General features: G+C 43.5%; 4 protein-coding genes and 1 long non-coding RNA gene across 6 annotated transcripts; 2 read left to right on the top strand and 3 right to left on the bottom strand.

Moving 5' to 3' along the window:
* Positions 1-316: 316 nt before the first annotated feature.
* Positions 317-9908, bottom strand: LOC117588063 (protein spitz). 2 transcript variants are annotated; one of them, XM_034279123.1, is made up of 3 exons: positions 9816-9908; positions 4268-4474; positions 317-1746 (listed from the first exon to the last, which is right to left on the bottom strand). In XM_034279123.1, exon 3 carries the CDS (start codon positions 1479-1481, stop codon positions 765-767), a length of 717 nt encoding a protein of 238 aa, XP_034135014.1. In that variant the 5' UTR covers positions 1482-1746; positions 4268-4474; positions 9816-9908; the 3' UTR covers positions 317-764. The 2 variants fall into 2 exon arrangements, with proteins under 2 accessions (XP_034135014.1, XP_034135013.1); XM_034279122.1 differs by lacking the exon at positions 9816-9908 and adding an exon at positions 5184-5332.
* On the top strand, positions 2510-22232 carry LOC117588065. Its single transcript, XR_004574096.1, has 3 exons — positions 2510-2525; positions 8091-8093; positions 21899-22232. It is a non-coding gene; the product is annotated as an uncharacterized LOC117588065 (long non-coding RNA).
* Positions 10909-13056, bottom strand: LOC117588060 (dynein intermediate chain 3, ciliary). The gene is made up of 2 exons (XM_034279119.1): positions 11416-13056; positions 10909-11355 (listed from the first exon to the last, which is right to left on the bottom strand). The coding sequence occupies exons 1-2, from the start codon at positions 12949-12951 to the stop codon at positions 11026-11028; spliced, it is 1866 nt and encodes a 621-aa protein (XP_034135010.1). The 5' UTR covers positions 12952-13056; the 3' UTR covers positions 10909-11025.
* On the top strand, positions 14797-21925 carry LOC117588059. The gene is made up of 6 exons (XM_034279118.1): positions 14797-15314; positions 18748-18879; positions 18994-19427; positions 19484-19556; positions 20380-21681; positions 21756-21925. Exons 1-6 carry the CDS (start codon positions 14904-14906, stop codon positions 21885-21887), a joined length of 2484 nt encoding a protein of 827 aa, XP_034135009.1. The 5' UTR covers positions 14797-14903; the 3' UTR covers positions 21888-21925.
* A 1769-nt stretch (positions 22233-24001) lies between the features above and the next one.
* On the bottom strand, positions 24002-24492 carry LOC117587666 (vitelline membrane protein Vm34Ca). The gene has a single exon (XM_034278557.1). It carries the CDS (start codon positions 24429-24431, stop codon positions 24072-24074), a length of 360 nt encoding a protein of 119 aa, XP_034134448.1. The 5' UTR covers positions 24432-24492; the 3' UTR covers positions 24002-24071.
* Positions 24493-24540: the final 48 nt, after the last annotated feature.

Here is a 24540-nt window from a genome sequence, read left to right as displayed (position 1 = left end):
TGCAAATAGTTTGGCAGTGCTTCATGGGCAGCTGGGAAAACCCTGTTGGGAATTACTCAATCAAAAACGTCATAATTAAGTATTATCATGACAAATGAATGCCAAGTACTGTGAAACAGAATCTATATAATCTTGCTGAAAAGGCGGAATTTCCAGCACTATAAGGTATAGTAGTACAACATACCAATCTAATATTTTAGCCAAGTTTGACAATAAAGGCAACTACAGAACAAAGCTGTAGAGCTAGTATCGCAGTACTAACGACTAAATGGTACTTAAAAGTAGGTACTAAAAAGACAACAGATTAAATGTTTATATTTGCATCGTGCAGCATCTTATGTTTATTCAGAATTTGTTCAAAATAATTGTGTATAAATTTCTTCCTCGAAATAAATAATACTTGGCGCGTGATCCTCGTTGTGTTTTGCGTGTTTGTAATACGTACGTATATCAGAATAAAATAAATAGCTAGCATAAGGTATAAAAATACATTCGATTTGATAATACAAAGCCTTGCTCCAGTATGCTCTGTAGTATGTCTGGAACGAGAAAGTGGAATTCTCTTCTATAGTAAACAGGATCTTAGTCACTGTGGACTGTGAGTGGACAGACAGCATGTGGACAGCAGTTTACAATTAACATTTAGTAAATAGGAATAGTAGGGCCTTAGACTAAAGCACATTTAAAATTCGTTGAATGGAACAGTTTTCCTGTTACCCAAGGCATATTCGTGTCCGTGCCCGTGTCCGTGGTGTCCAATTCATTCACAGTTTCGTGGTGCGACGTACGGCAAACGACATTAGGGCATGCTCCAGCCGCATGTGATAGGGCAACTTGCGTTCCTGGACAAGAGGCTCGTCGCCGGCAGCACAGCATTGATTGCGGCAGCACTCGCATTTATTCTGATCATCACATTGATCGTACTCCTCCTCCTCCTGTTCCAGCTCGTAGGCCTTCTTGGCAGCGCGCTGTTCGAATCGGAGGTAGAATGCGAGGCATACGAATAGCATAAAGACCAGTGCACACATTGCACCACTGGCAATGCTCGCCTTCTCGAGCATGGGACGAGGCCGCTTGGGCAGATAGGATCCGTCGATTTCCTTGTACTCGCATCGTTGACCCATGAATCCGATGGCGCACTCGCAGCTGTATACAGGAAGATCGCCGATCTTGACGGCAAAGCAATGGGCATCGTTCAGGCAGTACCAGGCATCAAAGGTCTCTGGACACTTGTATGTGGGGAATGTTATGTTGGGCCTGGGCGTCGTTGTTGTGGTGCGCACAGTCGTTGTGGTTGCAGGGGGCTGAGTGGGCGGCAATGCGGTTCCCGACATGGATGACGATATGGAAGGACGTGGCTTGGGCACTGTGCGGCTGGAGCAGGCCTCAATGAAGGCCGGATATGCCAGGCAGCCGATCAACAGCAAGGCCAGATACCGACTTCTTGCCATATTGCAGTTCGTTGTGCTTGTGGAATGCATTATTACAATTTGTAGCTTGTGTTTGATTCGTTTCGTTTCGGGATTTTTGGATATTTCAATATTGGTTTTCTTTTTGGCTTGCAATCGTTGTTTGGTTTCTTTAAAGCTTATAAGTAAACTAGAAACTATCACAAAATAAATTAAAATTTGTATTCTCCGCTGTAGGGCGTCGTCAGAGGGCTCTCTTTTGAATTGTGTTTTAGTGTGTTCTTTACATATGATGCAGGTGGAACATGAACGGTCAGTTATTGGGGCGCATGTGTATCTGCGGGAAAGACGAAATTGGCATTAGTAAAACAAATAGCCCGTTACGCTTTGATCAAAATATATTGTAGCATTGGGTACTCGACTAAAACAAAAAGAAAATTAAAACTGCATTAAATCAGAAGTATGTACTATATGTAGGTACCGACAATCTAATCAAAAACTTCTCAGCAGCTATGAATCGTCTAATTTGGAACAGTTCCCGTATTTTTGAAGGGTATTTTTGTCACTCGATGAGAACACGACCAATTTCACTTTTTGGTGTTTTGTTTTTACTCGTTTTCAATTCAATTTACGTTGTTTCCCGTTGATTATCCTAGCTCATCAAAGCTGGCTGTGATATGCGTTGGGTATCCATATCACAACCACTTGATGAGGCTTAGATAAGCAACATCATAATAGATGTGGCATCATTTTTGTTCATTTCAATGGTAAAAAATTTCCAAATGTAGTTTTTTAAATGTAAATTAAAACATGGGATGTTTGTAATATTTTGCACTCGATTGTGTTTTTTGCTTGCGGCGTTCGAACCAATTTCACATCAGCTCCGCTCCCCCGAAACACGTACTTTGTTGGGTCATCATATTTCTGCGCATTTCGTGGGCCAAATTATTTTTTTCGAAGGAATAAGTAGATACTCTGAAAATTGGTTCAAACGCATGCCAAGTGTTTTGATTTTCGTGGAGAAGAAAATATGATTATTTTATTGTTTGCAAAATATAAAATGGAAAGGAAACGGAACGAAGCCCTCGTTATAATCGAATCCATATAGAGATGCAAGTGCGTGTCGGGATGTGCTGCATGTGGAGGGGGGTTGGTGTGGATACATACGTATTATGATTGATGTACGATACATTACGCCGAGCTCATCAAAGCTGGCTGTGATATGCGGGCAAAGCAAAATGCATTTCACAACCACTTTGTGAGCCCAGCATGAATGTGCCAATAGATTGTAGATAGGATTCAGGATCATTGACTGCGGGTTTTTATAATTTTTTCAATTTAGATTAATGCTGATGTATTTGTAATGATATAAACGAAATAAACACTTGCAGCAAACGTTACAATAAGCACTGGTTTCCTTTGAATTTTCATCGCTTATTGATTGACGACGACTTACATATTTATTTTGTCTTGAGCATCGTGTCGCTCCTCAAAGCTGGCTGTGATATGAATAGGCATAAAAAGGCAAACATTTCACAACCACTTTGAAGAATGACACAATTCTCCTTTGGCTTCGAGACACTGCTAGACTTCTTCTATGACTCGATAATGTTTGATGTTGCCTTTGGAGAGCCAGAGCGCCCCTGCTGATGTTGCTTGACTGAGATTCACATTAGGATTGTCTTTTCTCATGTTCTCACGGACACCGACTGTGGCTTTGACTTGTACTTTTCTTTTTTGCCGCCGCGGCATATAAAATAAATATACAAAAAAACAACAATAAATGCGACGACAACAACATCATTGTGATGATAATGATGATGATGATGATGAGGTTGGTGATAATACACAAATATGAATTGACATGAATGGCAAGCGGCAGAAGGTACAAAATTGTAAATTAAGACAATTTTCGACATTTCAACAGTAATACGTAAACCATAGAAGGAATCACAGACATTGACAAGAAAAATGTTTTGAAAACAACAACGGTGAGATAAAAAGTTACACAATTCTCAAGAGGTATTTAGTTTGTTGTAGAACTTTCCAAAATGTTTTCTGATAAAATTAAAATCTTACAATATTCTTTAATTTAAAAAAGAAATTAAGTCTCCCATGTGTTTGGTTTATGATTGGTCATAGAACAATTTTCTAATGTAAGTCCTATTCAAGTGGCGGAGAGTGTATAATTAGTTCATATTTCATACATCTTCAAATGTACCCCTTGAACTCTACGAGTGCTAGGAATCAGAAAAAATATAAGCGGTCAACAAATTTTTGGCGCCAGTCTGTAGCAATTTGTCGCCACAATTCTTTGTCATTTTTCGTGATAAGGAGAAAGGGAGGATCAACGTGCAACCGCGTCGCAAAAATACATTAATTACAATCGAGAAATGCGAGATGCATATGCATGTGTGTGTGTTTGTTTTCACAGTTAACATTCGTAGAATTTATGGACTCTCTCCTCTCACCCCGCAGACATCAAGCATATTAAAATTTGCGTTATAAAAATTTTACGAATGTGTGTATGTATGTATGCGAGAGGAAGTCGGCAGAAATATGCGCGGAAAGCAGGTTGAATAACCATATAAATTGCGCTGAACTTGTGAGCGTGTAGGTCAAGATCAGCGGCGGCGCGTCATTTCATTTTGATTCTGTTTCTATCACAAAACAACCAAAACAAGTTAGATGATCATTTTCATTGCTATAATAATCTCGTAAAACTGAAAATACCTTCGGTTAAATGAGAAATGCGTGCAACCAAAAAGTACAATAGCTATACATGCACCACAATAATAATAATAATATCAACAACAACATGAAATACTAAAAGGCAACAAAACGGCGTGCATACATACATGACAACAACACTCGCTAATAAAATACTGTTGTATGCTGCGACTGCGGCATCGACACGGCGTCTTTTCTTCTTCTCTACTTCTTTTCTGTGTTCGTTGTTGCCGTAATTTTCATGTTGCCTTGCTCTTCTCCATTCTTGGGCGTCGCTGCACGAGTTCGTTGGCTCTTCTTTTGGCGCTTGTGTGTGTGCGTGTGTGTTTAGAAAACTGTAAGAAAAGCAAAGTGTGTGAAAAATATGGTTTAAGCGAAATTCCAGAACAAGAACAAATCTCAACCAACGCTCTCTTCAAGTCTCTCTCTTTTTATCTCTCTCTCCTTCTCACTATTCTCACTGTGCAATTTCAAAAATGTACCGGTTTTTGTATTTTGCGCAAAAAACAAGTCTTGCCAGTTTTATGCTGAAGAGAGAGCGAGAGGCAACAGAAGAGACGCCAACAAATTGAGGTGTGTGTTCACGAGAGTTCAAGTGCATGTGCCTGTATGTGTGTTGATGACCACACACAGGCACAGACGCACCCGCTCTCGCTCTCTCTCTGACAACAGCGTTCATTGGGGGATGAGTATATGAATTTTGTTCACTGCGTCTGAGCGTGTATTTGTTGTGTGTGTATGTGTGAGTGCGCGCGGGAATGTTGTCAAGAATTCCAAGAATTTGCACAAGCCAGAAACGGGGCGCGGGCTACATCCACATCAAAATGAGAAAAGCATATTAAAATATATTCTAATCCGGTGCACTATTCAATGTGAGCATACATTTCAAACAAACTCACTCACACAGCCATAAAAGGCTACTCTGGCACACAAAGAGAGGATGAGGGAAGGAAGAAAAGAGCGCGTGAGGGCGTTGACCACTTTCGAATATAGAAAAGTATAGAATTTTAGACAATTTTCACAATCACAGCAAAGAAACATTACTTTTATCAGACACATGACCAATTGTTTCAACCAAATTCGAAGTCGGCCTGGCAAAACGTCAAACAACGTACGCTGCCGCCGCAGCAGCTCAAAAAACACAACCGCACCGCGAAAAAACCGAGAGACAACTCAGTCGCCGTCGCCGCAAAGAAGAGCTGCACAAAAGAGCTGCGGAGTGGCCAGACCGCTGCAACGAGAGGCGTCCATATACCTCTCCTCTTGTTTTCTGGCTGCTCTCTCTCTCTCTCTCTCTCTGTACTGTCTCTCTCCCTCTCGCTGGGAGACGAAAAATGAGGCTGAAGCGGCATAAATAACAACAATGCGGCGCGCGGCTTTCGAGCTTGTTTCGCAGTTTTGTTTTTGTTTTGGTGTTGCCACAAGATCAACATGTTATTGACACGCCGCCACTGTCGCCGCCGAACGAGTTTGGTGGAGCAAAAAGGCACACAAACAAGAAGTGACGCAGGGCGGTGGTAAGAAGCGAAGGTAGGACGGGACACATCCAAGGGACAGCAGAGTCGGGTGCCAGCCAGGCAGGTAGCCGGCCAAACGGGACGAACAGGATGAAGAAACGTAGACGACTTCAGACTTTCCCCCCCATCCTTTGCTTGCTGTCGAATTCACGGAACTAGGGATTCTGGTTGATTCAGTTCGTGCGCAGGCGCGCACGTAAACAACATTCCTTAGGAAATTTCTCTCCTGTCCCCCACCCTTCCCATGCAGTTCGTTTGATGCGCGCCAAAAAGCCAAACCAAAAAGGATGGCCGCGGGACAAAGCGTTGCCAGACTGCCCAACCGGAGATACCTAATTTTGACTTTTCGCTTAATAACGCCCACAACATTGTAGCAATTGTAATCATATAAATTCATACTATGTACATTTGTATGTATGTACTGCACTACAACTACACGTTTCCGGTAGTCGAACAGACGGGGCTGGGAGTTCACTTCGAGCTGCAGCCGGGCCGGTTCCCCGTAAGTGGGCCGCCGACACCATTCCAAAGCCAATTGACGTCACATACAATACAACAACGAAGTGTCGAAGAGGAAAACGCCAACCTGACACAATGTTTTCTGGGTTACAGCTTACGGATGTTGTCTGGGTCTTTTTGTTGGCTGTCAAACTGTTTCCATAATTTGCTGGGAAGCGGTATCTGTTTATCTGAGCGAATCTTAATACATTCTTTATCCTGGAAAAGAAGGGTATGCAAATTCAACAAATTCAGACAAACCATCCGCTGGTAATATCTTTACTCTGTGAAGCGGAAAAGAAGAGTGCAAAACATGTTCTATGAGGATCCCATGATAACATGGGATTCTAGTGCATCAATAAAAGATACAAAACACCACACATCGTCCAAGATCAACTGTACAAGAAATGACGATGTTAATAGATTGCCCTAGGACCTGCCCTCATTCTGTATCCCTCTTTGATGCTACGCTTTTGCACTTGCATTTCCCTACAAGTTCTCCTTCTTCGTATTTTAATACCCTGTACCTTGCAGGATGTATTGTATTTGTACAACTTCCAACTACATATGTACATTAAGTCATTACGAAAAGTCCTGTGATACCTTAAATCTGAAATATGTTACATGATTATCATTGCATCCAGAATAATGAACCTTATCTTCCCCAGCTTATGAAGTGTTAAACGTAACGGGTATTTTGCAGTCGGAATGCAGACTATATTTATTTCTTGTTTCTCCCTTTTGTATGGTGTTGATGTTACAATTGTTGCACTTGTTGTGTGCGTTTAGTACATTGAACCAGAGAACGCAAGAAAATCCGTACAAACAAACATACACAACGCGTATACATACATATACATATTTACGTATGCAAGTGCATGTTCTTAGTAGCAGATTCGACGTAAATACATATTTACATATTTATGTACTAAAAATCAATAAAATAATTATGTGTATGTATGCACATTTGCCGGCTTCTTGAATGTACATACACATAAAAACGTAGGGTCAGCTAATGGCTAGGCTGGGAGTAGAAAAGGTCAGGTTGAGAATATTTTCCAATTTCTGCTGCTGGGTCGCCTAGTCTGGGTCGCGAGACGTCTGACTAGACAACATGCAAATTGTAACGGTAATCATTAGACACACACACGTGCACACTCTCCCTCTCTTTTTCGCTCTCTCACTATTTCAGACTCATACACATAAACTTGCGTTCTCATATTCGTTTCATTTGCATGCATGCATGCTCTCTCTCTCTCTATCTGTTCATCGCTGTCACTCCCTCTCTGACACTACCTCTTCTATGCTGAGTTCGACGGCCTTCTTACGTAAAACAACAACACCGAATTAAACGCGCAGAGGCATTTTTCTTCTAATAAGCAAGTGAATGAAGGGGTGAGATGGGGAGCTGGTCTCAAGGAGGGGAACAATCAGTGTTGCCATATCGACCGAGACATCAAACTCGTTTTCACTGTTTTGAGTGTGGCCCGCGTGTGTGTTTTTGTGTGTATGCTGCTGAGAGAGTGTCTTTGCAACTGTACAAGAACAATACAAAAAAACGACGAGCATAAAAAACAACGCAACACACTCGGCGCAGACGCCAAGCACACCGTTCCCTTGCTCATGCTCTCTGTTAGCAATACAGCATAAACTGGCGGTCTGTCTGACCCGTCTCTTTATGCACGCTTGTGTGTCTGTGTGCAAGCGATTTTTATTTTTCTGAATGTAAAGGAAGTGGCACGTACTGTACTACTCAGCACACCGCCGCTGCTACCGACAACAACAACAACAATGACAGCCGGATCAGGCTGGGAATGAGAGCGGAGCGTCGCATTTGGGTGTTCCGATTCCACTTGGTTCCTAAGCAGCGGTCAGAGGCCCAATGGCACAGTGGGTGAAGAGAACGAAATTTCAAGGAAACTGCAATTCGTTGGAGATGGTGATTCAGATAAGAGCTATACTTTTGGAAAATATGTTTTGATAGTTCTTTTCAACAAATTTGTTGAAAATGGATTACAATATATAACTTTATTAAAATGTTTTTAAAAGGAGTGAAGTCTCAAATCAATTAGAAATTTAAGTTTGGTTCGAAGCGTAAATAAAAAGATACCTTTTGTTAAGTAGTGCAATCTGATATATGCCCTTACTTAAGATTTGTATCAATTTGTTGCTTCTGTAGCCCACTGTGCAGCGTCTGAGCGGCTGCCGACAAGACAGACAAGTCTGTTTGTTGAAGTGGCAACGCAAGAAGAAGACGCCATGCGTATTGCGAGGCTTCCAAGGAGGGTTGATGGCGGACGGACAGAAACCAGGGAAAGGCGACAGCGGGTGTGCCACAGCATTATAAACAGGAAATGGAATTTACAAACACAGACGCGCATGCACATGAACATGTACCCGTCAACACATATGTATGTATATTTGTAAGAGTATGTATGTTCAGACATGTACTATGTACATGCATATGTATAAATTGGTGATGAGCCGACAAACGGACGTGGTACTTAATTGATAAATGGGCACACGAGAGACAACAAACGAAGCCAGAGCAAAAGAGAAAGAGATGAAGATGGTGATTGAGAGCGAAGAGCGTATACAAAGTTGATTGAAATCAATAGTATACTAAAGCAAGTGTGCGATGTCTATGTATTTACATGTGTGTTCTGAAGACGGCGCAGCGCGTGGAATGTGTGAAAAAAACGCGGCCAATGACGGCTATCAAACGGCAACGGCAAGAACAGAATGTTGAACTCTGGAATGTGGTTTGGCAGTTAAAGATGGACACAGACCTGGGGGACGGGACCTAACCTAATAGGGAAATGTCCAAGTTACGAGATGTGTGTGGAGTCTTATGCACCTGATTCAAAAACATCAAGATATGTGGCAACCGCGCCCTGCCAGGCAAAGGCGGCAGCTGTCTTTTGAAACTAAAAACATGTTGCACCATGTATGTACATATGTACATTCATACATACATATTACACATGCATGCAAACCAAACACTCACACAGTGAAGCTATTGCAGATGGCGACGGCGTCCGCATCGTGTGTAATTTTTTCTCAGAAGTGAGCAATGAATGAAATTTTGTTGTTTTCGGCTTTTACTAACACAGATACGCACACACACTTGCGCGTATGCATGAGAGAAAGTCTACACGACATGCGCATTGCCAACGATGTGTAGACAATTTGTTTACTTTTTTCGCTACAATTAGCAAATAAAAAAATTTCCGAAAAATACAATATAGTTGCAGCAGTACAATTTAATGCATTGTAGTATCTGTAGTATTATTCATGCAGAACCGAGGCAAGTTCTACAGCTAGTCCTGTAGAGTATCTGCATTCAAAAGTATCTGCACTCAAACAAACAAAAATGTCGGCGCAGGGCACAACTGTATTTAAGCATGTTAATGTTAACGTGTATAAATGAGACAGCGTAATGAATTTACGGTGGCCACACACATACAAACACGGATTATGCACGTACAACTGGCTTATTTTCGTCTTTTTGCATACAAAACACTTACACGCACACACACCAGAATGCAGAAACTCTGGCACGCAATTTAATTTCCTCGCACACACACACGCGTCTCTTCTAACAGCTTTCTGTAGTGGAAAATGTAATATGTTAACAATTTTACATAAATGATACACTTACTTTGTTTTTGGCCTCTTTTAATGCACTTTTGTCGTTTTATTAGTTAAATTTTGTGTTGCAAGTGTGACCGCGGTTTTCTTATCAGTATGACCGAGGAGTTATCGATAGAATATACCGCACAGCCCCCAAAAATATACCAAAATATACCTTCTCGTTTTAAAAATATACCGTAAATTCACAGTGAATCTTAACTAATTTTCCTCGATTTTGATGTTTTTTTTTTAAATTACCAACAAGTTTTTATCAATATATTCTACACAAGATTGGCTCGATTTTATGACATTCTCATTTTGAAATGATTCCAAATTAAGCCTAGTACTCTGATACGAAAAAACGTTTGCTAGCAAACAGGGAAATTTGTTTTGCTGGCAGCAGAGTGTGGCCAGACGAGAAACCCGCACTGTAAGAAAGCCGTTTTGCTTTGTTTACTTTTTTAAAATGTGTGAAAAGTGAATAAAAGGTAAATAAAACAATGAAAGCTAAATGAATCCATGCAGGAGATTACTTTTAGTGTACTTTTACACACGGTACTCAGGTAGTATATCCTTATTGTTTATTTTTTAACGTGAGTGGGAATGGAATGTTACGTTATTTGAGTGCATGGTGGTGGTAACTTTTAACCTTTTCATATGTTTGTCAAGTTAATATACATACATATATGGACTTCTTTTGGCATTGATTTTGGAGCCTGAATCTAAAAGATTACACTTTTTGAGGATTTCCTTTTTCCAGGGTATCAGTTGTATCATTCTATTCCCATAAAATACTCTAAAAATACCAAGTACGGAAGTTTATCGACTTTGGTTTTCGTTTTAATATATTCCAATTAATTTCCACAATAGGGGCTTATTTTAGGGGCTCTTTTTTATATGATTTCTTAATAAAAAGAAGTTCTAAGCAAAAAAGTATGGAGGATCTATGTACATGAATTTATTAAAAGTGTGCATGTCAAGATGCTAAAAGGTCGATGAATTTGAACAACGCCGTTGTTCAAAATTCACGGCTCGTTTCATATTACGAATATATTGTTTTTAGGAGATCTAATAACGTAACAACCGCAAAGGGTGGTACAATTAGGAAAAACACAAAAGTATCGGTATTGTTATGCGATAGTCGGAAATTTGGCGGGTACATAGGCATTTGAAAAAGAAAAAAGTAATGCACAAAGTAAAAACTAAAACCAAACTAACGACTGGAATAAACTGAGTGATTATTTAGTGGCTGTGTCGTCGGGGTTTTCAGAGTCCGGCTCCTGCTCAAAGACAGTGCGCTCAATGGAAAAAACTCGTTTGGAGCGCTTCTTAACGATGAGTTCCAATGCTTCGTTGAACTCTAGCAGGGATTTGCTGAACTCCTGGTCCTCCTCTATGAGCCTGACGAAGTCCTCGGGACTATTGATATCAAACTCAAGAATGGGCTTGGGGGGTTTCTCATTGGTGCGAAGCTCCTCCTGCAACATTTTTGTGGTACGCACTTTCAGTTTCATTTCCTCCTCGCGCTGCTCCAGCAGCTTGCCACGCGAGATCTCCCGCTCGAAGAGCTGTGGACAGACAACCAGAATGAGAATCGTTAGTGTGGCAAAAGTTTTAGCATAATTAACCGCCGCCATGAGAGCCTTTTCCTTTCCGGTAGCTGTCCTCATGGCCTCCTCGAGGAGGAGCATCATTGTGTCACCGCCAGCCAGGCTCACGGTAAGCAGCCGGCCATCAGGGCGGAATGCCACGTGTGTAATTCTCTGCTTGAACTTCACCGACAGTATGGGTGTGCGATGGCTCATCAGCAAGTCCCAAAAATCCAGCGTGCCCTTGTCGTCGCAGGTAACGAACAGGGAGCAGCGGCCCGTGCTCCAGGCGCCGCCGGTCAGCTGATTCCGCTTCTTAAAGTACAGCGTGCTGGGGCAGTTCTTGACCTCCTCGGACCAGATGCGCCACCGCCAGTCGCCCACGAGCAGGAAGTTCTTCACGAAGAACGGATTGCGCACAATGCTGCGAATGGGGCCGGCAAAGAGCTGAAAGTGGCCGAGGATTGTCTCGGACGGAGTCACTGCCTTGCGATTGCCCACAAAAACGCATCCCATGTCGCTGCCCATGACGTAGCGCACTGGAATGGTGTACTCAAACTCCAAGACAGTCACACCGTGCGAGTCTGCGCGCTTCTGGACATCCTTGGGGTCCGGCTCGAGCAGCAGATCTTGGATGGACATCATCATATCGCGCGTATCCCAGTACTTGATGGAGCCATCCAGCGAGCCCGAGTAGAACTCCGTGTTGGACTTGGAGTGCACCCAGCACAGTGCCGAGGTGACCTCCCTGTGAGCCGCCTCCAGCGGGCACATCTGCTTGGCCTGGCCGAACTCCGGGACACTCCAGAGGCAAACCTTGCCCGAGCTCAGGCCTCCGACCATAAAGTGTTCGTCCTTGGGGCACAGCTTGGCCAGCGAAACCATCTCGTTGGAGTCAAAGTAGGCGATCGGTCGCGTAGGATCTTTGATATCCCACAGATACAAGGCGTTCTCGTTGCCCAAGTCAGGAAACTGAGAAACTGCTTTCTGGCTCGGATTCAATAGGCGCCTGCGGTCATTGAATGTGGCCAGAAACTGCTTGTTATTGTTGGGCACCCAGTCGCACATGGCCAGGTATCGGGGTGGAAACCACAAGTCGTGGAAGATGTTAATGCCACGGGCCGTGATCTTCATCCTAATGCCACTGCACAGCTCCTTGTCCAGGTCAGCGAAGTAGTCTTGGTAAAGGTTAATGGCGTTGTTTTGTGAGCTCATTTTCATGCAATCCCGCAGCAGTTGTCCCACCTCGACGCCCCACGAGTCGTCGCGCTCCACCTTCTTGCGGTAGCGCATCGTGGACTCCTCGTCCAGTATGTTCACCTCCTTCACGTTCCATCCGCCCTCGTAGTGGTACATCCCATGATGGTCCAGCGATACGTTCTCTGTCAATGCGGTGCTCAGGGCCATCTGCTTGCTCAACTGTGTCTTCATGTCGCACGGGTTGCGCAGGATGTACTTCAGGCGGAGCCGTCCATTTGGGTGCACGCTCAGGAGTAGCTCGTTACGGTCGGAGAACAGGCATTGCCGACCGAAGCGTCCGCGCTCCCGCGAAAATATAAACTGATTTCCCATCATGGTTGGTTCGTTTCACAGCTTCAGCTGTTCTCCTTACTTTACAAAATATATTTCACTTTTCGATTCACAACGAAACGGCACGCTCACTGATCTGTTAGAAAGTGATTTCAATTCTTCTAGTTGGACATTTGAATTGAAGTTTGGAGCCAAGCGGCTGTTGTTGTTTGAGTGCTGTAAAGCGTTGGTACAATTTTTTTTTGGTTTTGTTCCAGCCAATAGCTAGGTTTTTATCGTGCTGGTGCATTACCGACTACTCGAAGGGCTTTATTTTGGAAAATTTGTATGCTCCGCCGGTTACTTGGCTTGGCAGTTCCCCACAGTTGTATGCCGTACGCCCATATTGGTTCGAACGCAGGTTGAGTTTGCTTTTGCTGCCAATTAGCCAATAGAGTTTCTTCAGCTTGTCATTCGCCTGCTTTCTTTTCTTAAGCAGGTGAGCCCTCCAGGTTAGCCTCCTGTTTATAATATGATCCCTTCCTGGTATAAAGCTGGACAGTTAGCCAGCCTTAACGCGAATGTGGACTTATCGTTGTTGACAGCGATGTTCCACCTCCTCTGTCAGTTGTTGACTAAATCTAGCTCTGCTTGCATTATTTGAGAGGCCTCGTCCGGTGTTTCAGCAGTGGCTGTGTCAACAGTTTAGGTGGCGATGAGTAGGTCGGGGCAGGTCTGCAGTGTACAGATTGTAAAGCAGTGGGCCGAGCACACTACCTTCACCAAGAATTGCCTGTCAGCCAAGTGTGAGGCAAGGAACGCCAGAATCGCCAGACAAATGCCTGTTTAACATCAAGCATTACAACACAGCAGTATTTCTTGTACTCAAAAGCGTCCAGGATACGTTGAACGATTCTGTGACATTGCTCCGGGGCTCCATGACCACGCCTGAAGCCGAACTGGTGATCGGGGATCAAACCAGCTTTGCCCAATACCCCAAGAATACTCTTTCGAGCATTTTGGAGAGCGTCGCCAGAAGACTGATCGGTCGGTAAGAGGCAAGATTGGCCTCAGGTTTCCCAGGCTTTGGTATCATAACTAACTGTCCTCGTTTCCATTGCGCTGGAAAGTGCCCAATCTGCAGACATCTGTTAAAGAGCTTAGTGATAAGTTCCATGCGGACTGGGGGTAGCAGCTTCAGTGCGATTGCATTGATGCCATCATCGCCTGGCATCATCGCCAGCTGCCGTCCGTGTCATTAACTGGGACTGCCCTTTTTGTTGGCCGTTTTATGACTTGTCACGTGGCTCGCCTGAGTCTGCGTTTTGCGTGTAGTAGTTCGGCGATCTGGGGGCTCCATAGGTGGATTTCCCTGTCAAGGATCCTAGGTCGGTACCGATGACTAATTGTCGGGGCCGCAATGCAGCTGCTTGGTGAATGTTATTGGTAAACGTGTCTATAGCAGCCTCAACATCCTGGCCACCGTCTAAGATTGGATTTCGGTTGGTGTTTCTGATCAGCCAGCTTTGGTAAAATAATAACCAAATTGTAAAGAATCAACAGGTGTATTTCGGTATATTTTTGCACTTTGTGATTAAACCTTTTTTTTTGAAAGCTCATTTTGCATGCAACCAACTAAAAAGGAGCCCTTAAAGTTAGCCACCATTTTAGAAAACTGCTTCATCGGATAAAATAATATGTTCAGGGCAGGGGGTCTTAGCTTGCTAATAATATTCAATAGAATATGAAAATTTAGCAATATGATTTCTGGACACGGACTTAGAACGAATGATATATTCGCTATGTTCGGTATAATATTGGTATTTTTGGAAATTCGTAGGTATATTTTGGTATATTTCTGAGGCATATTTTATAGAGAAATCCGCGGTCACACAGTTACCCAAATTATGGCGCATTTAATTAAATTTTACAAACAACAAAAAGTATAGCCAATTGCAATATGCTGTGTGTTTGTTTTGCAAGTTACAATTGCTTAAAGAACTAAAGATCGTGGAGACATGGACCTGCAACAGTTTCTCTCATTGGAGCGCAAGCAACTGCAGAAGGATCGAGAGCGTCTTTCCACGGCATGCCCCGCCGCCCTGCTAATGCAAAACAGCGACTACATGCCAATGCAATGTCAGCGCAGGGCCAAGGAGTCCAATGAACTCCTTTCGGAGTCGTCTTCCCTAGCAACCGGCAACCAAAACTTAAGCGAAGAACTTCACTTGGACTTGAGCCACCTGGGTGGGCCCGACGGGGAGTCCGAGGGGAGTGCCAGCCCAACCAAATCGACCAAGGAATTCGCAAACCAGCGTCAGCTGCTTGTCGGAAGCGCCCGGCAATACAAATCGCCAGATGTGGCGTCGCGACGCAATTTGGAAAGCGGGCGACCGCTAAGTGAGAATCGCTTGCCAATTCGGCGCACGGTGAGTACGGGATGAGTGGAGGCCACAATTGGGGCTACATATTGACGTGGGCACGACATGCTCCAGAATGTGTGTTTCGCTTCACTGGCGCATCGCCAATTAACTGGGAGATTGCCATAAATGTGCGAAATTCGTTTCTCTACGCCTCGCTGAGCCACTTGAAGATATCTGAAAGCCGATGCTCTGCCACAAATATCTCTCGTAATCTTCAGACCGAGTATCAGTTGCATTTTAGATTTCATAGTGTTCCAGGCTCTGATTGAATTTTCTGTTCACCTTGGTGAGTCTTCTAAGAGCGGCTCCGCATGCCCAACTGTAAATGCACGCGGTTCTAATGCTCACAAAACGTGGTTCAGACTCAGCTTATGAGATGCACGTGTTTTTAGGTAGTATATTAATTAGAATACATTTATCAGGCACCTGGGAATAATTCAGTAAGTTCAGTTTGAGAAAGATCGTGTCACGTGTAGCTTATTTGCACACAAAGACATTTTCATTTGTGTATAATTGTTTAAAACGTACCCATTGCTGTCAGTTTGTTGATGGTGTTAGCGCTTTGGTGGACTTCTTGTTTACTGCCAGCTTTCCACCTTTTCACTTTTCAATATCCACATGTGTGCATTATTTATTGGGTTATTGGCGTTGAGTCGCTGCCTGTCCAGGTCCGCATCCTGCCTAACCTTTGAGCTTAGGGGGCTGGCCTCCAGTATGGCGAAATTAGTAGTTGGTCATTTTAATTATTCAGCATTTAGTTCTTTGGTCTTTGCCGTGCTTTGTTGAGTTTTCGGCGTGGCCTCGTTTCCTTCCGCTATCAATGTTGCATGCCCCATTGTTGTTGGAGCTCTGCTGCTGCCTCCCCGTTCCGTTCCGTGCTCCAGTTACCATTTTGGCTCTGCCGTGGACGAGCCATTCGTTTAATGAATTTACTGGCACCACGAGCTCTCTCAGTTGTAATTTGAAGCTCGTTTGTTGCGTTTGCTTCTGTTTTGGTCTGAACTTGAAATTGCTTTTTGCATATAGTATATATATTTCCTATATAAATGAGGTATACGTATACGAGGTGAGGCTTGCCCCTGATTACCGGCAAATCAAAACCAACGAACGGAACCAAATGAACGGAACGAAATGAATGGGGCCCTCTAATTGACTTAATTTGGCCATGCCACCACGAGTTAACCCAAAAATCAAAGTGACCCAAAACAAACAATGCAAAAAATTGAACGGTCGCTAAAATAAAACGTAAAAAATTAGAAATCGCATGACCCGTCATCACGGATACTTAGAATCTAACATCTATCTATTTAAATATCAGAAATAAACTGAAATTTTTTTATGGTGTATCCCCTAGTGATCGAAGACCATCTAAAGATGGGGTTCTAAGGTTTACTTGATGGGTTTACTTCCCCTCTGAATAGTCGGTATTCCAGCGTACAGGACCGTATTCTCACTCCACTTTTTTTGGTTGCTGTTTTATTTCGCTTTTAGCGAGTGATTTAAATTTTGATTCGAAATTAGGAGAGCCCAGTCATGCAATACTCTTGACAAAGTGCCCCGGTGGCCCGAAGTGGCTTTTTGTTCTGCCAACTCACTTCCTCGCTGAGGTGGACATGGACATGGGAAATCCGCCTCACATTAATTGGTAATGATAATGGATATTGGAGGTGGATGAATGACGAATGACTTGGCCGAACAGAATAATAATTAATTCTACTTCTATTTTAGATAAATTTAATTTAATTGGCATGCTTCACCCAATTACAAAAGAATCCTTTAATTAAGTTCATTTATTTCACACTGAGCAATTAGAGCCAAGGGTTAGCTCAGTGGCTGGCACGAAGGAACCAGTTGAACAAACTTTTGAAATAAATGCGGTGGAACTGAGAAGCACAGCTCTAGCAACGACCAATATATATGTACTCTGATGTACTGTGAACCAAAGTCATGACCTGGACAAGGTTGCCAACAGAAAGACGGGGCTTAATTAAGCCACCCTTCGAGTGTAGGATAACTTGAGGTCACACCAGCACGAATAGACCATACTCTATACTCTTAAAATAGGGACAAAAGTCAATTTAAATTCCATCGCATGTCCTTGAACTTTCGCGTGGCGACAGATGATTCCATTCCAGTTCCAGCTTCGACACGCATTTTCATTAGTTTTCGCACTTTTTGTACACCAACTGGCAGACGTTTGGCACTTGGTTAACCCAATTTGGAGACGGCACGCAACCGAACCCAATGAATGGTCGTAGTAAACACTGAACACATTCAAGGGAGTACTTTGGGGAGCACTTTGAAGAGTACTTTCGATGTGTGACAGGTTCTTATGAGAGTCTCAAATCGATATTTCTAGGGCAGTTGGTTATTATCTACATGTAAAATATAATTTGAAGTAGTCAGCTCTACTCAGAATAAACCCCAAACTTGCCAGCAGTCTCTTGTCCGATCCCCCCCGTTGGACTACCCAGTCTCATTTTGATAGTTTCCCTGACCTAAATTAAAGGATTTTATTATGTGTGTTTCTGCCTTCCTTCTGCATATCCCTCGCATGTGCAAATGGCTCTTAATTATGCTCGGCTTTGCTCTCTGCACCACTCAAATGATGAACACGTTAAAGGGAGCATTAATTAAGTGGCCATCATCGTGGCTAATAGAGAGTGAAGCGCGCTGCATGCAGCCTATAAGTAGAAGTGGAGCCTAGAGCAGGCTGAAACAGCTGGGAATGGTTGATAAAGTGCCAATTGACGGAGACGCTCTCAGCAGAACACGGAGAGCGCCTTCAGTCGGGCTACGAACGAAAACCCTTTGTCTGGTGTATGACTAGTTTTGTTAACGCTTATGAGGGAATATGGGACTGAGCTGTCATCAGGGAAAAAGGTATCTAATTTGCTACTTTAATATATTTCATGATAAACGTTTGGACACAATCAAGTGAAGGATACACGAATTATTGATCAAGACTTTTCAATTTGAACACCTCTCTTGAGTTTTACTGGGAATTTTTCCATTCGAATCCAGTGGCCGCATTGACTATGGTGTCCGGATTGTATATAATTTTGTTGATGCCATCGGTGCACGCGATTTCTCGACGTTGACGGCATAAAAATTATGTGCAAAATGGCAGTAGGCATTGTGGAGTGTTCGCTAGAGCAGCTCCGGCTCCTGCTCGAGTCTAGGAAGGTGCTGCTGACCCAAAATAAAAAATAGAAAGAGGGAACACGGAGCTGAAATAATTATTTGCTGGTTCTGGCCCCACCGGCCCCACCGGCTCCATACGAAAATGTATACAAGCTTCTTGCTGGTGGTTAGTGTAGAAAAGTGTAGTTAAGAAAAGAAAGCGCGCGACAAGAACGATATAATAAATATAAATATACATACAAATATACATATACCGCCCCCACTTACATTTGTTTTCTCTTTCTTTCTCGCACAGGATGACATGGAGCAATGGGTTACGGACACATTTTATTCGTATTTCCCCGGCTTTAACAATGAAAATCAGAAACGGCAAACTTATTTGCGTGAGCGACAGCGCGAGAACCAGCAGAACTTTCTCAAGCACCAGGTGAGAGATTGCCGTGAAAATATGTCTGATTCCGATTATGTGCGGAATGCTTTCTTGTTATGGTAATCAGTATGAAATTTACGAGCTGGCGCCTAATTTTTGAACCAATTGCAGATGCTTCATCCGCCGGTCACAAAGCATCAGCGACCGGGACAAGTGAGGAAGCCATCGCAAGCGCCTCCAGTTGCAGCTCCTGCTGGTGCTTCCATTACGGCACGGTCCAGCCAATCCAGCACCAGCACCTCGAATCACAGCACCACGGACAAGACTGACTTAGAGTTAATTGTAAATAGTAACCCGAATTATGTGCCGCCCAAAGTCCGTTCGACCACCACGCGTAACAAGCTGCTACAGGATCTGGGCCATGTCGAGCTCTCGAATATTGTGACGGGCGATGGGATTATGGAGCGTAATCTGCGTAGTGCCGAGCTGGAGACGGCCCGCAAAAAGGATTATCAGCGCGATCTTATGCTACAGATTGAGGAGAAGCGCCGCTCCATAGAGTTGCTCAGAGAGAAGGAGCGTCGACAGGAGGAGGCATTGACCAGGTAAGTTGCGAATGGATTTTGTGTACCAGAAGTGTTAAATGTATTTTTCTGCTTAGGCGACTGGAGAATCAGCTCAAAACCATACAGCTAGAGGAGCAATTGGAAAAGGAGCGATTGCGCGTTGAAAAGGTAAAACCAGAATTGCAATTTATATTATTTGCTTTCGGGCAAACTAAATTGAATAATAGCAAGAGACCAAGCGAACGGTTCAAGCTGTAAGCTGAAGTTAAGTTAAACAGTAGGGATATGGGATCAGAGTTGATTGTAAAGCACAGGGTTGGTTATCATATGATTTATTGATCAGCTTTTCCAGCAGTGGGAACTTTTTTTATTGAAGTAAGGGTTTTCATCGAAAAAAGTCTTCCGTTGCTGAGGTTTCGCTGAGTACTAGTTTTGCTGGTTAATTTTGGTTACTGAGGATAACAGATATTTAAGGAGTGATTATTCAAATCTTTTGTTCTTTCACAATTAAACACCGCAGCATGGTTAGGTCGGCGATGTATTCAGATATATTTTGGCTATTCAAGTCTGTTTCTACTCTTTCGATGTCCCCAATTGTAGTGGCTGTTTATGCCAAAAATTCTCTAGTGTATGGGCTGCCATTCATTTATGGAACCAAAAACTATTAATATACCTTTTTGGGTTGGGGTTTGGGTAGGAAAAACAAACCGAATTTGGAACCTTGCATGTATTTATATAGTCCGTAGACTTCGATTAGCTGATGGCGTTTCCGCATATATCCGATTAAATTTAATAGCCTTTGATTGGTATTACCATTAGATTTATGATCTAAAGCCACTGGACTCGATAGCCTAAATGAATTGTAATTGATATTGGAGCATTTAACTTGAGTTAGCCGAGAGTATTATCGCATCTAGTGGCCGTTAATTGATATTATTTTTTTGGCTCAACTAATCCGCTCTGTTTGTTATATCCCTTATTGTGCTGCCAGGCTCGCAATGACACGGAACATAACCGCTTGATGCGAGAGCAGTTGCTGGCCAAGCTGGAGCAGGACGCACAGCTGCTGCTGGTCAAGGAGAGCAACAACAACCTGGCCGACACACCCAGATCACATCGGAGTAAAAAGAACATTCACAACAGCACGAATAACATAAGCAGCGAGGCAACCGCCAATAAGGTTTATAAATATTTTAGTAATTCTGCACACCACGAATACAGACGTGGCCAGCCGCTGCCGCCAGCCGTTGAGCTGGACTTTGAGCTGCCGCAAATGGCCAAGATCGAACGAGAGTGCTTCCATCTGTGCGAGAAGATATGCCCGCTGTGCGACGAGCCGCTGAAGAGTTACGAGAGCTGCTGTCTGCGATGCCAGCGCAAGCTGGCAGTGAAACTGAAGCAGACGGAAGACAGCAAAGAAAAGCAGCCGAAGGAACACAATGGAAATGAAAATGGAATTGAGGGAGATGAGGATCCAGACGACCCACAGCATAATTGTCAGAGCAGCTATGCGCTGGTGTGCCATAAGTGCGAGCGACTGTATGCGATGTGCAGCCAGTGCCTGGCCAAGAGTGATGTGTGTCGAGCGTGCCAGCGCGAGCGCAATGTCTGCATGAACTGTCGCCGCAATTTGTGTTCGTTTTGCCTAGAGGAGGTTGCCTGTGGCCGCAACACGGAACGCACGCATGTCAATGAGACAACTGATGTCACTGACAGAGAGCCGCATTTGGACAATGCATTTCGAGTGCTGGAATTGAATTATGAAGTGCCAGCCGTGAAGGAATCAACGGCCAGCAACCTCATGCAATCTGACGCATCGCCTCCCTACTCCATTAACATTGCGCGTAATTCTGTTTTCCACTCCGAGTACAAGCCGACGCCCGTCAAGCCATCCTTTGTGGAGGAGCTGCCCACATTCTCGGGGAGTGCCAACGTCAGCCTTGAGGTCGACAGCGCAGACGAGCAGGCCATGGAGCGTGTGCGTAGGCAAACGGACCAGCGCTTGTCGCGCTATCTCCAGAACTACGGCGATCTGGCCTCCAAGCAGCAAAAGAAGCTGCGGAAACAGGATCAGCTTCAGCTGCACCGCAGCAAGAGTGAGTCCCGTCATCGTGGCACTCAAACGACGCCTCAATCTTTGGCCAGACGTGATGTAGTGCTAAGGGAGGCTCCCGGTCACAATCTCTCGATGCCGCTGCTGCGTGAAATGCCCAAAATGACGCGTAAGGAAACGGCCGTCACATTGCCCGGAAATGGTCAACACAACATTGACAGTCTCAAAAAGCGTTGGGAGGTATGTTTTTCTTGATATTTTCGTTATCGTTTTGTTTGGGAATTCAAAGATTTTCTTGTTTATATATTGTGCAGGTGCCCGCCGTACAAAAGTTCACCGTTTCCAACTCATCGCCCAAAATCCTCACACAGGTGGGCGCCATCCGCAAACAGTTACAGGCTGCCCGATTCTTTGACGATGTTGTCGATGAACCCGATGATTATTGAGGGCCATACAGACGTCTTCGTTTAGATTTTCACACGTTATGTTTATCAGAGTTGAACGAATTTAATTCTCATTGAACTCTTCACATTTCGAGACATTTGCCATTATCATTTCACGCCACCCATGATCATTTTTGGTTTCGTTTACAATTCATATTCATAGATATCTAGTAATACTCCAAGTGCTTCTTCGGCTGCCTTATGCAGCACATTAATTGCATAGGCGCCATTCGGTTTGTTCCATATTTATAGTTTCTTTTATACAAATACTAATATTAGCAACTGAGATGTGGCAACTCGGAAGATGCAATTAAACAACAACTTATCGTGTATAAATAATATTTTTTGAAACAATTTTTTAAATAATTATAACTTGCGTGGGTACGTTCTTTTTTTACCCGGTACTCAAAGAGTAAATAGGTTATATTGTATTTCGTGATTATTTACAGAAGTAAACGTTTCCGACCCTATACATTATTGATCCGCATCAATAGCCGAGTCGATATGGCTGTCTGTCGTCTGTCCGCCTCGTCCTTCCGTCCGTCTGTCCGTTCCGATGAGCGCCTAGAACTCAGAGACCATAAGGCTACAGCCACCATATTTTGCATCCAGAATGCTGTACTATCACACTGTTACAAGTGTTTTCAAAATTTCGCACCGCCCCCTTCCGAAACCACAAATAGATAACTCAAAACGCAATTCCGTAGAGAATGGGGATATCTATCAGATCACCGAATTGGGATCAGATTGGATCGTTATTGTAGCCAGAACGAAGAAACTCATTAGCGGTGGCTACTCCCTAACACTTCCAGCCACTTTGGTAATTTTTGTTACTCATGCTATCTCGCTGGCACACTCTGCTTCGTACAGTGTGATGCTCTATGGGAGGGGGCTAGCTAAAAGGGCGTGTTGGTATGAGAAGTGATGAAGATGTTGATGACCGCTGTAGAAAAATGTAAAATGTAAAATTCGAAAGAAAAATAAGGTTACACACATGAATATGTACATACATATATACTGACTGAAACCCAAACCTTCCTCTTCGTTTTTAAATTTTAATTTACTTTTTAAATGGGGTTTTTTTTTATTTAAGCATATAATTGAGTTCGTTAATATATAGTTAACTTACTTTATTGGGTTTAGTTTATTTTTTAGTTATGCCTGAGGTTCATTCAATTTCTGTTTACTTCCAATCGAATTTCATTGGGCCTTCGTTTGTTTTGTCCTTTTCAATGGGTTTTATTTTAGAGCATTTAATTGAGTTTTTGTATTTGAAGTTTACTTAGCTTATTGAGTTCAGTTATGGCTGTTCTGAATATCTATAATTGAGTTATGTTGACATATGTAAGTTCGTAGATCTTTGCTTTATCTTTTCGTAATTCGATATTGACAACATTATCTGTGGAATTGAATTTAAAAAAATTTATCAGTCAGTTTGCTAACTCAAAATATATTCATATTTATGGTTTGATTCAAATATTTTAGCCAAACAGCTGTGTAACCAGATACGTTTTCCAGTAGAAGGTGGATAAACGAATATTAGTTATTATTTGTTTGCTTGTTTGTTTGTTTGTTTCCAAATCGGCTCGGATTGCAAACACAACTCCCGGAATTAACTGGACCAGAGTCAAGATTGCTGAAATGGAAATTCGATATCTATCATGGCGTTGGCCTATAAAGCGAACAAATTGTTGTTATCTGCTCTCAGTCGTTTCGGCATAGAGGCAAAGATAGTTTCGCCTCGGTTTTAGCTTGGCTTTGATTCGATTGGATATGTTAGAACTCTGCCTACTGCTGCAGATTCTCGGATTTTCGTTAGAGTCATCGCATGGATGGCCTTGGTCAATGGAGGTTGGCCTATTCGGTAAGAGAATGACCTAGTAGATATAGAGTGCGAAGACTGTCGGGAAAACTTAAATTATCGTTATGTTGTGGTCATTCTAAGAACCAGCGAAGTGGAGGAAAATGCTCCCATCTATCCGTATATTATGTTTGTGGCTCTGCTTTGGGCTTCTTTTGATCATTTTCCGCTGCCGTAAACGGAAGTATTACAAACTAGAACAAAGAACCCTTTGAGCACCCGCTCTAATTTCCGGGTAAAAAAATGAAATCAAATCTTTATGTTGCACAATGCAATTTATTTTTTATTTTTTGTCGTTTTCTGCCGTTGGATGCTTAATCAACTCTTTACCAGTGCACGGGATGGGGTGCGTAGACGGGAGCGTACTGCGAATAGGCGCCGGCGGATCCGTAGCTGGGTGCGGGGGCACTGCATGGGACTGGAGCCAGGTTGGGCTGGCAGCTGAACAAGTAGTTCTTGGGGCAAGGTGGTGCCGGAATGGACACCGGAGCGGGTGCGGCGTACGAAGCGGCAGCGGGCGCAGCAGCGTAGGCCGGAGCAGCTGGTGCTGCGGGTGCAGCGTAGGATGGAGCTGCTGCTGGCTTCTCGTATCCACCGCCATAGGCTGAGCCCACGGTCTGCCTCTTCTCGGCGGCAACGTAAGTGGCCAGCAGGCACACGGTGGCGATAATAGCGACGAACTTCATGATGATTGGGTTGTTTGACTTCTTAGACTTGCTGGAAGCAGACTGCGATATTCTTTGGCTGTCTCCAACAGCTTTATATACTGTATGGCTTTACGGCTGTAGCTCGGCG

Source organism: Drosophila guanche, unplaced genomic scaffold (assembly GCF_900245975.1).
Source record: "Drosophila guanche unplaced genomic scaffold, DGUA_6, whole genome shotgun sequence".
Lineage (NCBI taxonomy): Eukaryota > Metazoa > Arthropoda > Insecta > Diptera > Drosophilidae > Drosophila > Drosophila guanche.
The sequence above is the reverse complement of the archived record's forward strand: the minus strand, read 5'-3'. Positions and strand labels throughout refer to the sequence as shown.

What these genes read in the sequence shown, in the direction of transcription:
- LOC117588063 (XM_034279123.1), bottom strand. Translation starts at nt 1,481, where the DNA reads ATGCATTCCACAAGCACAACGAACTGCAATATGGCAAGAAGTCGGTAT.
- LOC117588060 (XM_034279119.1), bottom strand. Translation starts at nt 12,951, where the DNA reads ATGATGGGAAATCAGTTTATATTTTCGCGGGAGCGCGGACGCTTCGGT. An exon ending in AAAAGGCTCTCATGGCGGCG is followed by an intron (nt 11,356 to 11,415) that starts GTTAATTATGCT and finishes GTCTGTCCACAG; the next exon opens with CTCTTCGAGCGGGAGATCTC.
- LOC117588059 (XM_034279118.1), top strand. Translation starts at nt 14,904, where the DNA reads ATGGACCTGCAACAGTTTCTCTCATTGGAGCGCAAGCAACTGCAGAAG. An exon ending in AGAACTTTCTCAAGCACCAG is followed by an intron (nt 18,880 to 18,993) that starts GTGAGAGATTGC and finishes AACCAATTGCAG; the next exon opens with ATGCTTCATCCGCCGGTCAC. An exon ending in AGCGATTGCGCGTTGAAAAG is followed by an intron (nt 19,557 to 20,379) that starts GTAAAACCAGAA and finishes TTGTGCTGCCAG; the next exon opens with GCTCGCAATGACACGGAACA.
- LOC117587666 (XM_034278557.1), bottom strand. Translation starts at nt 24,431, where the DNA reads ATGAAGTTCGTCGCTATTATCGCCACCGTGTGCCTGCTGGCCACTTAC.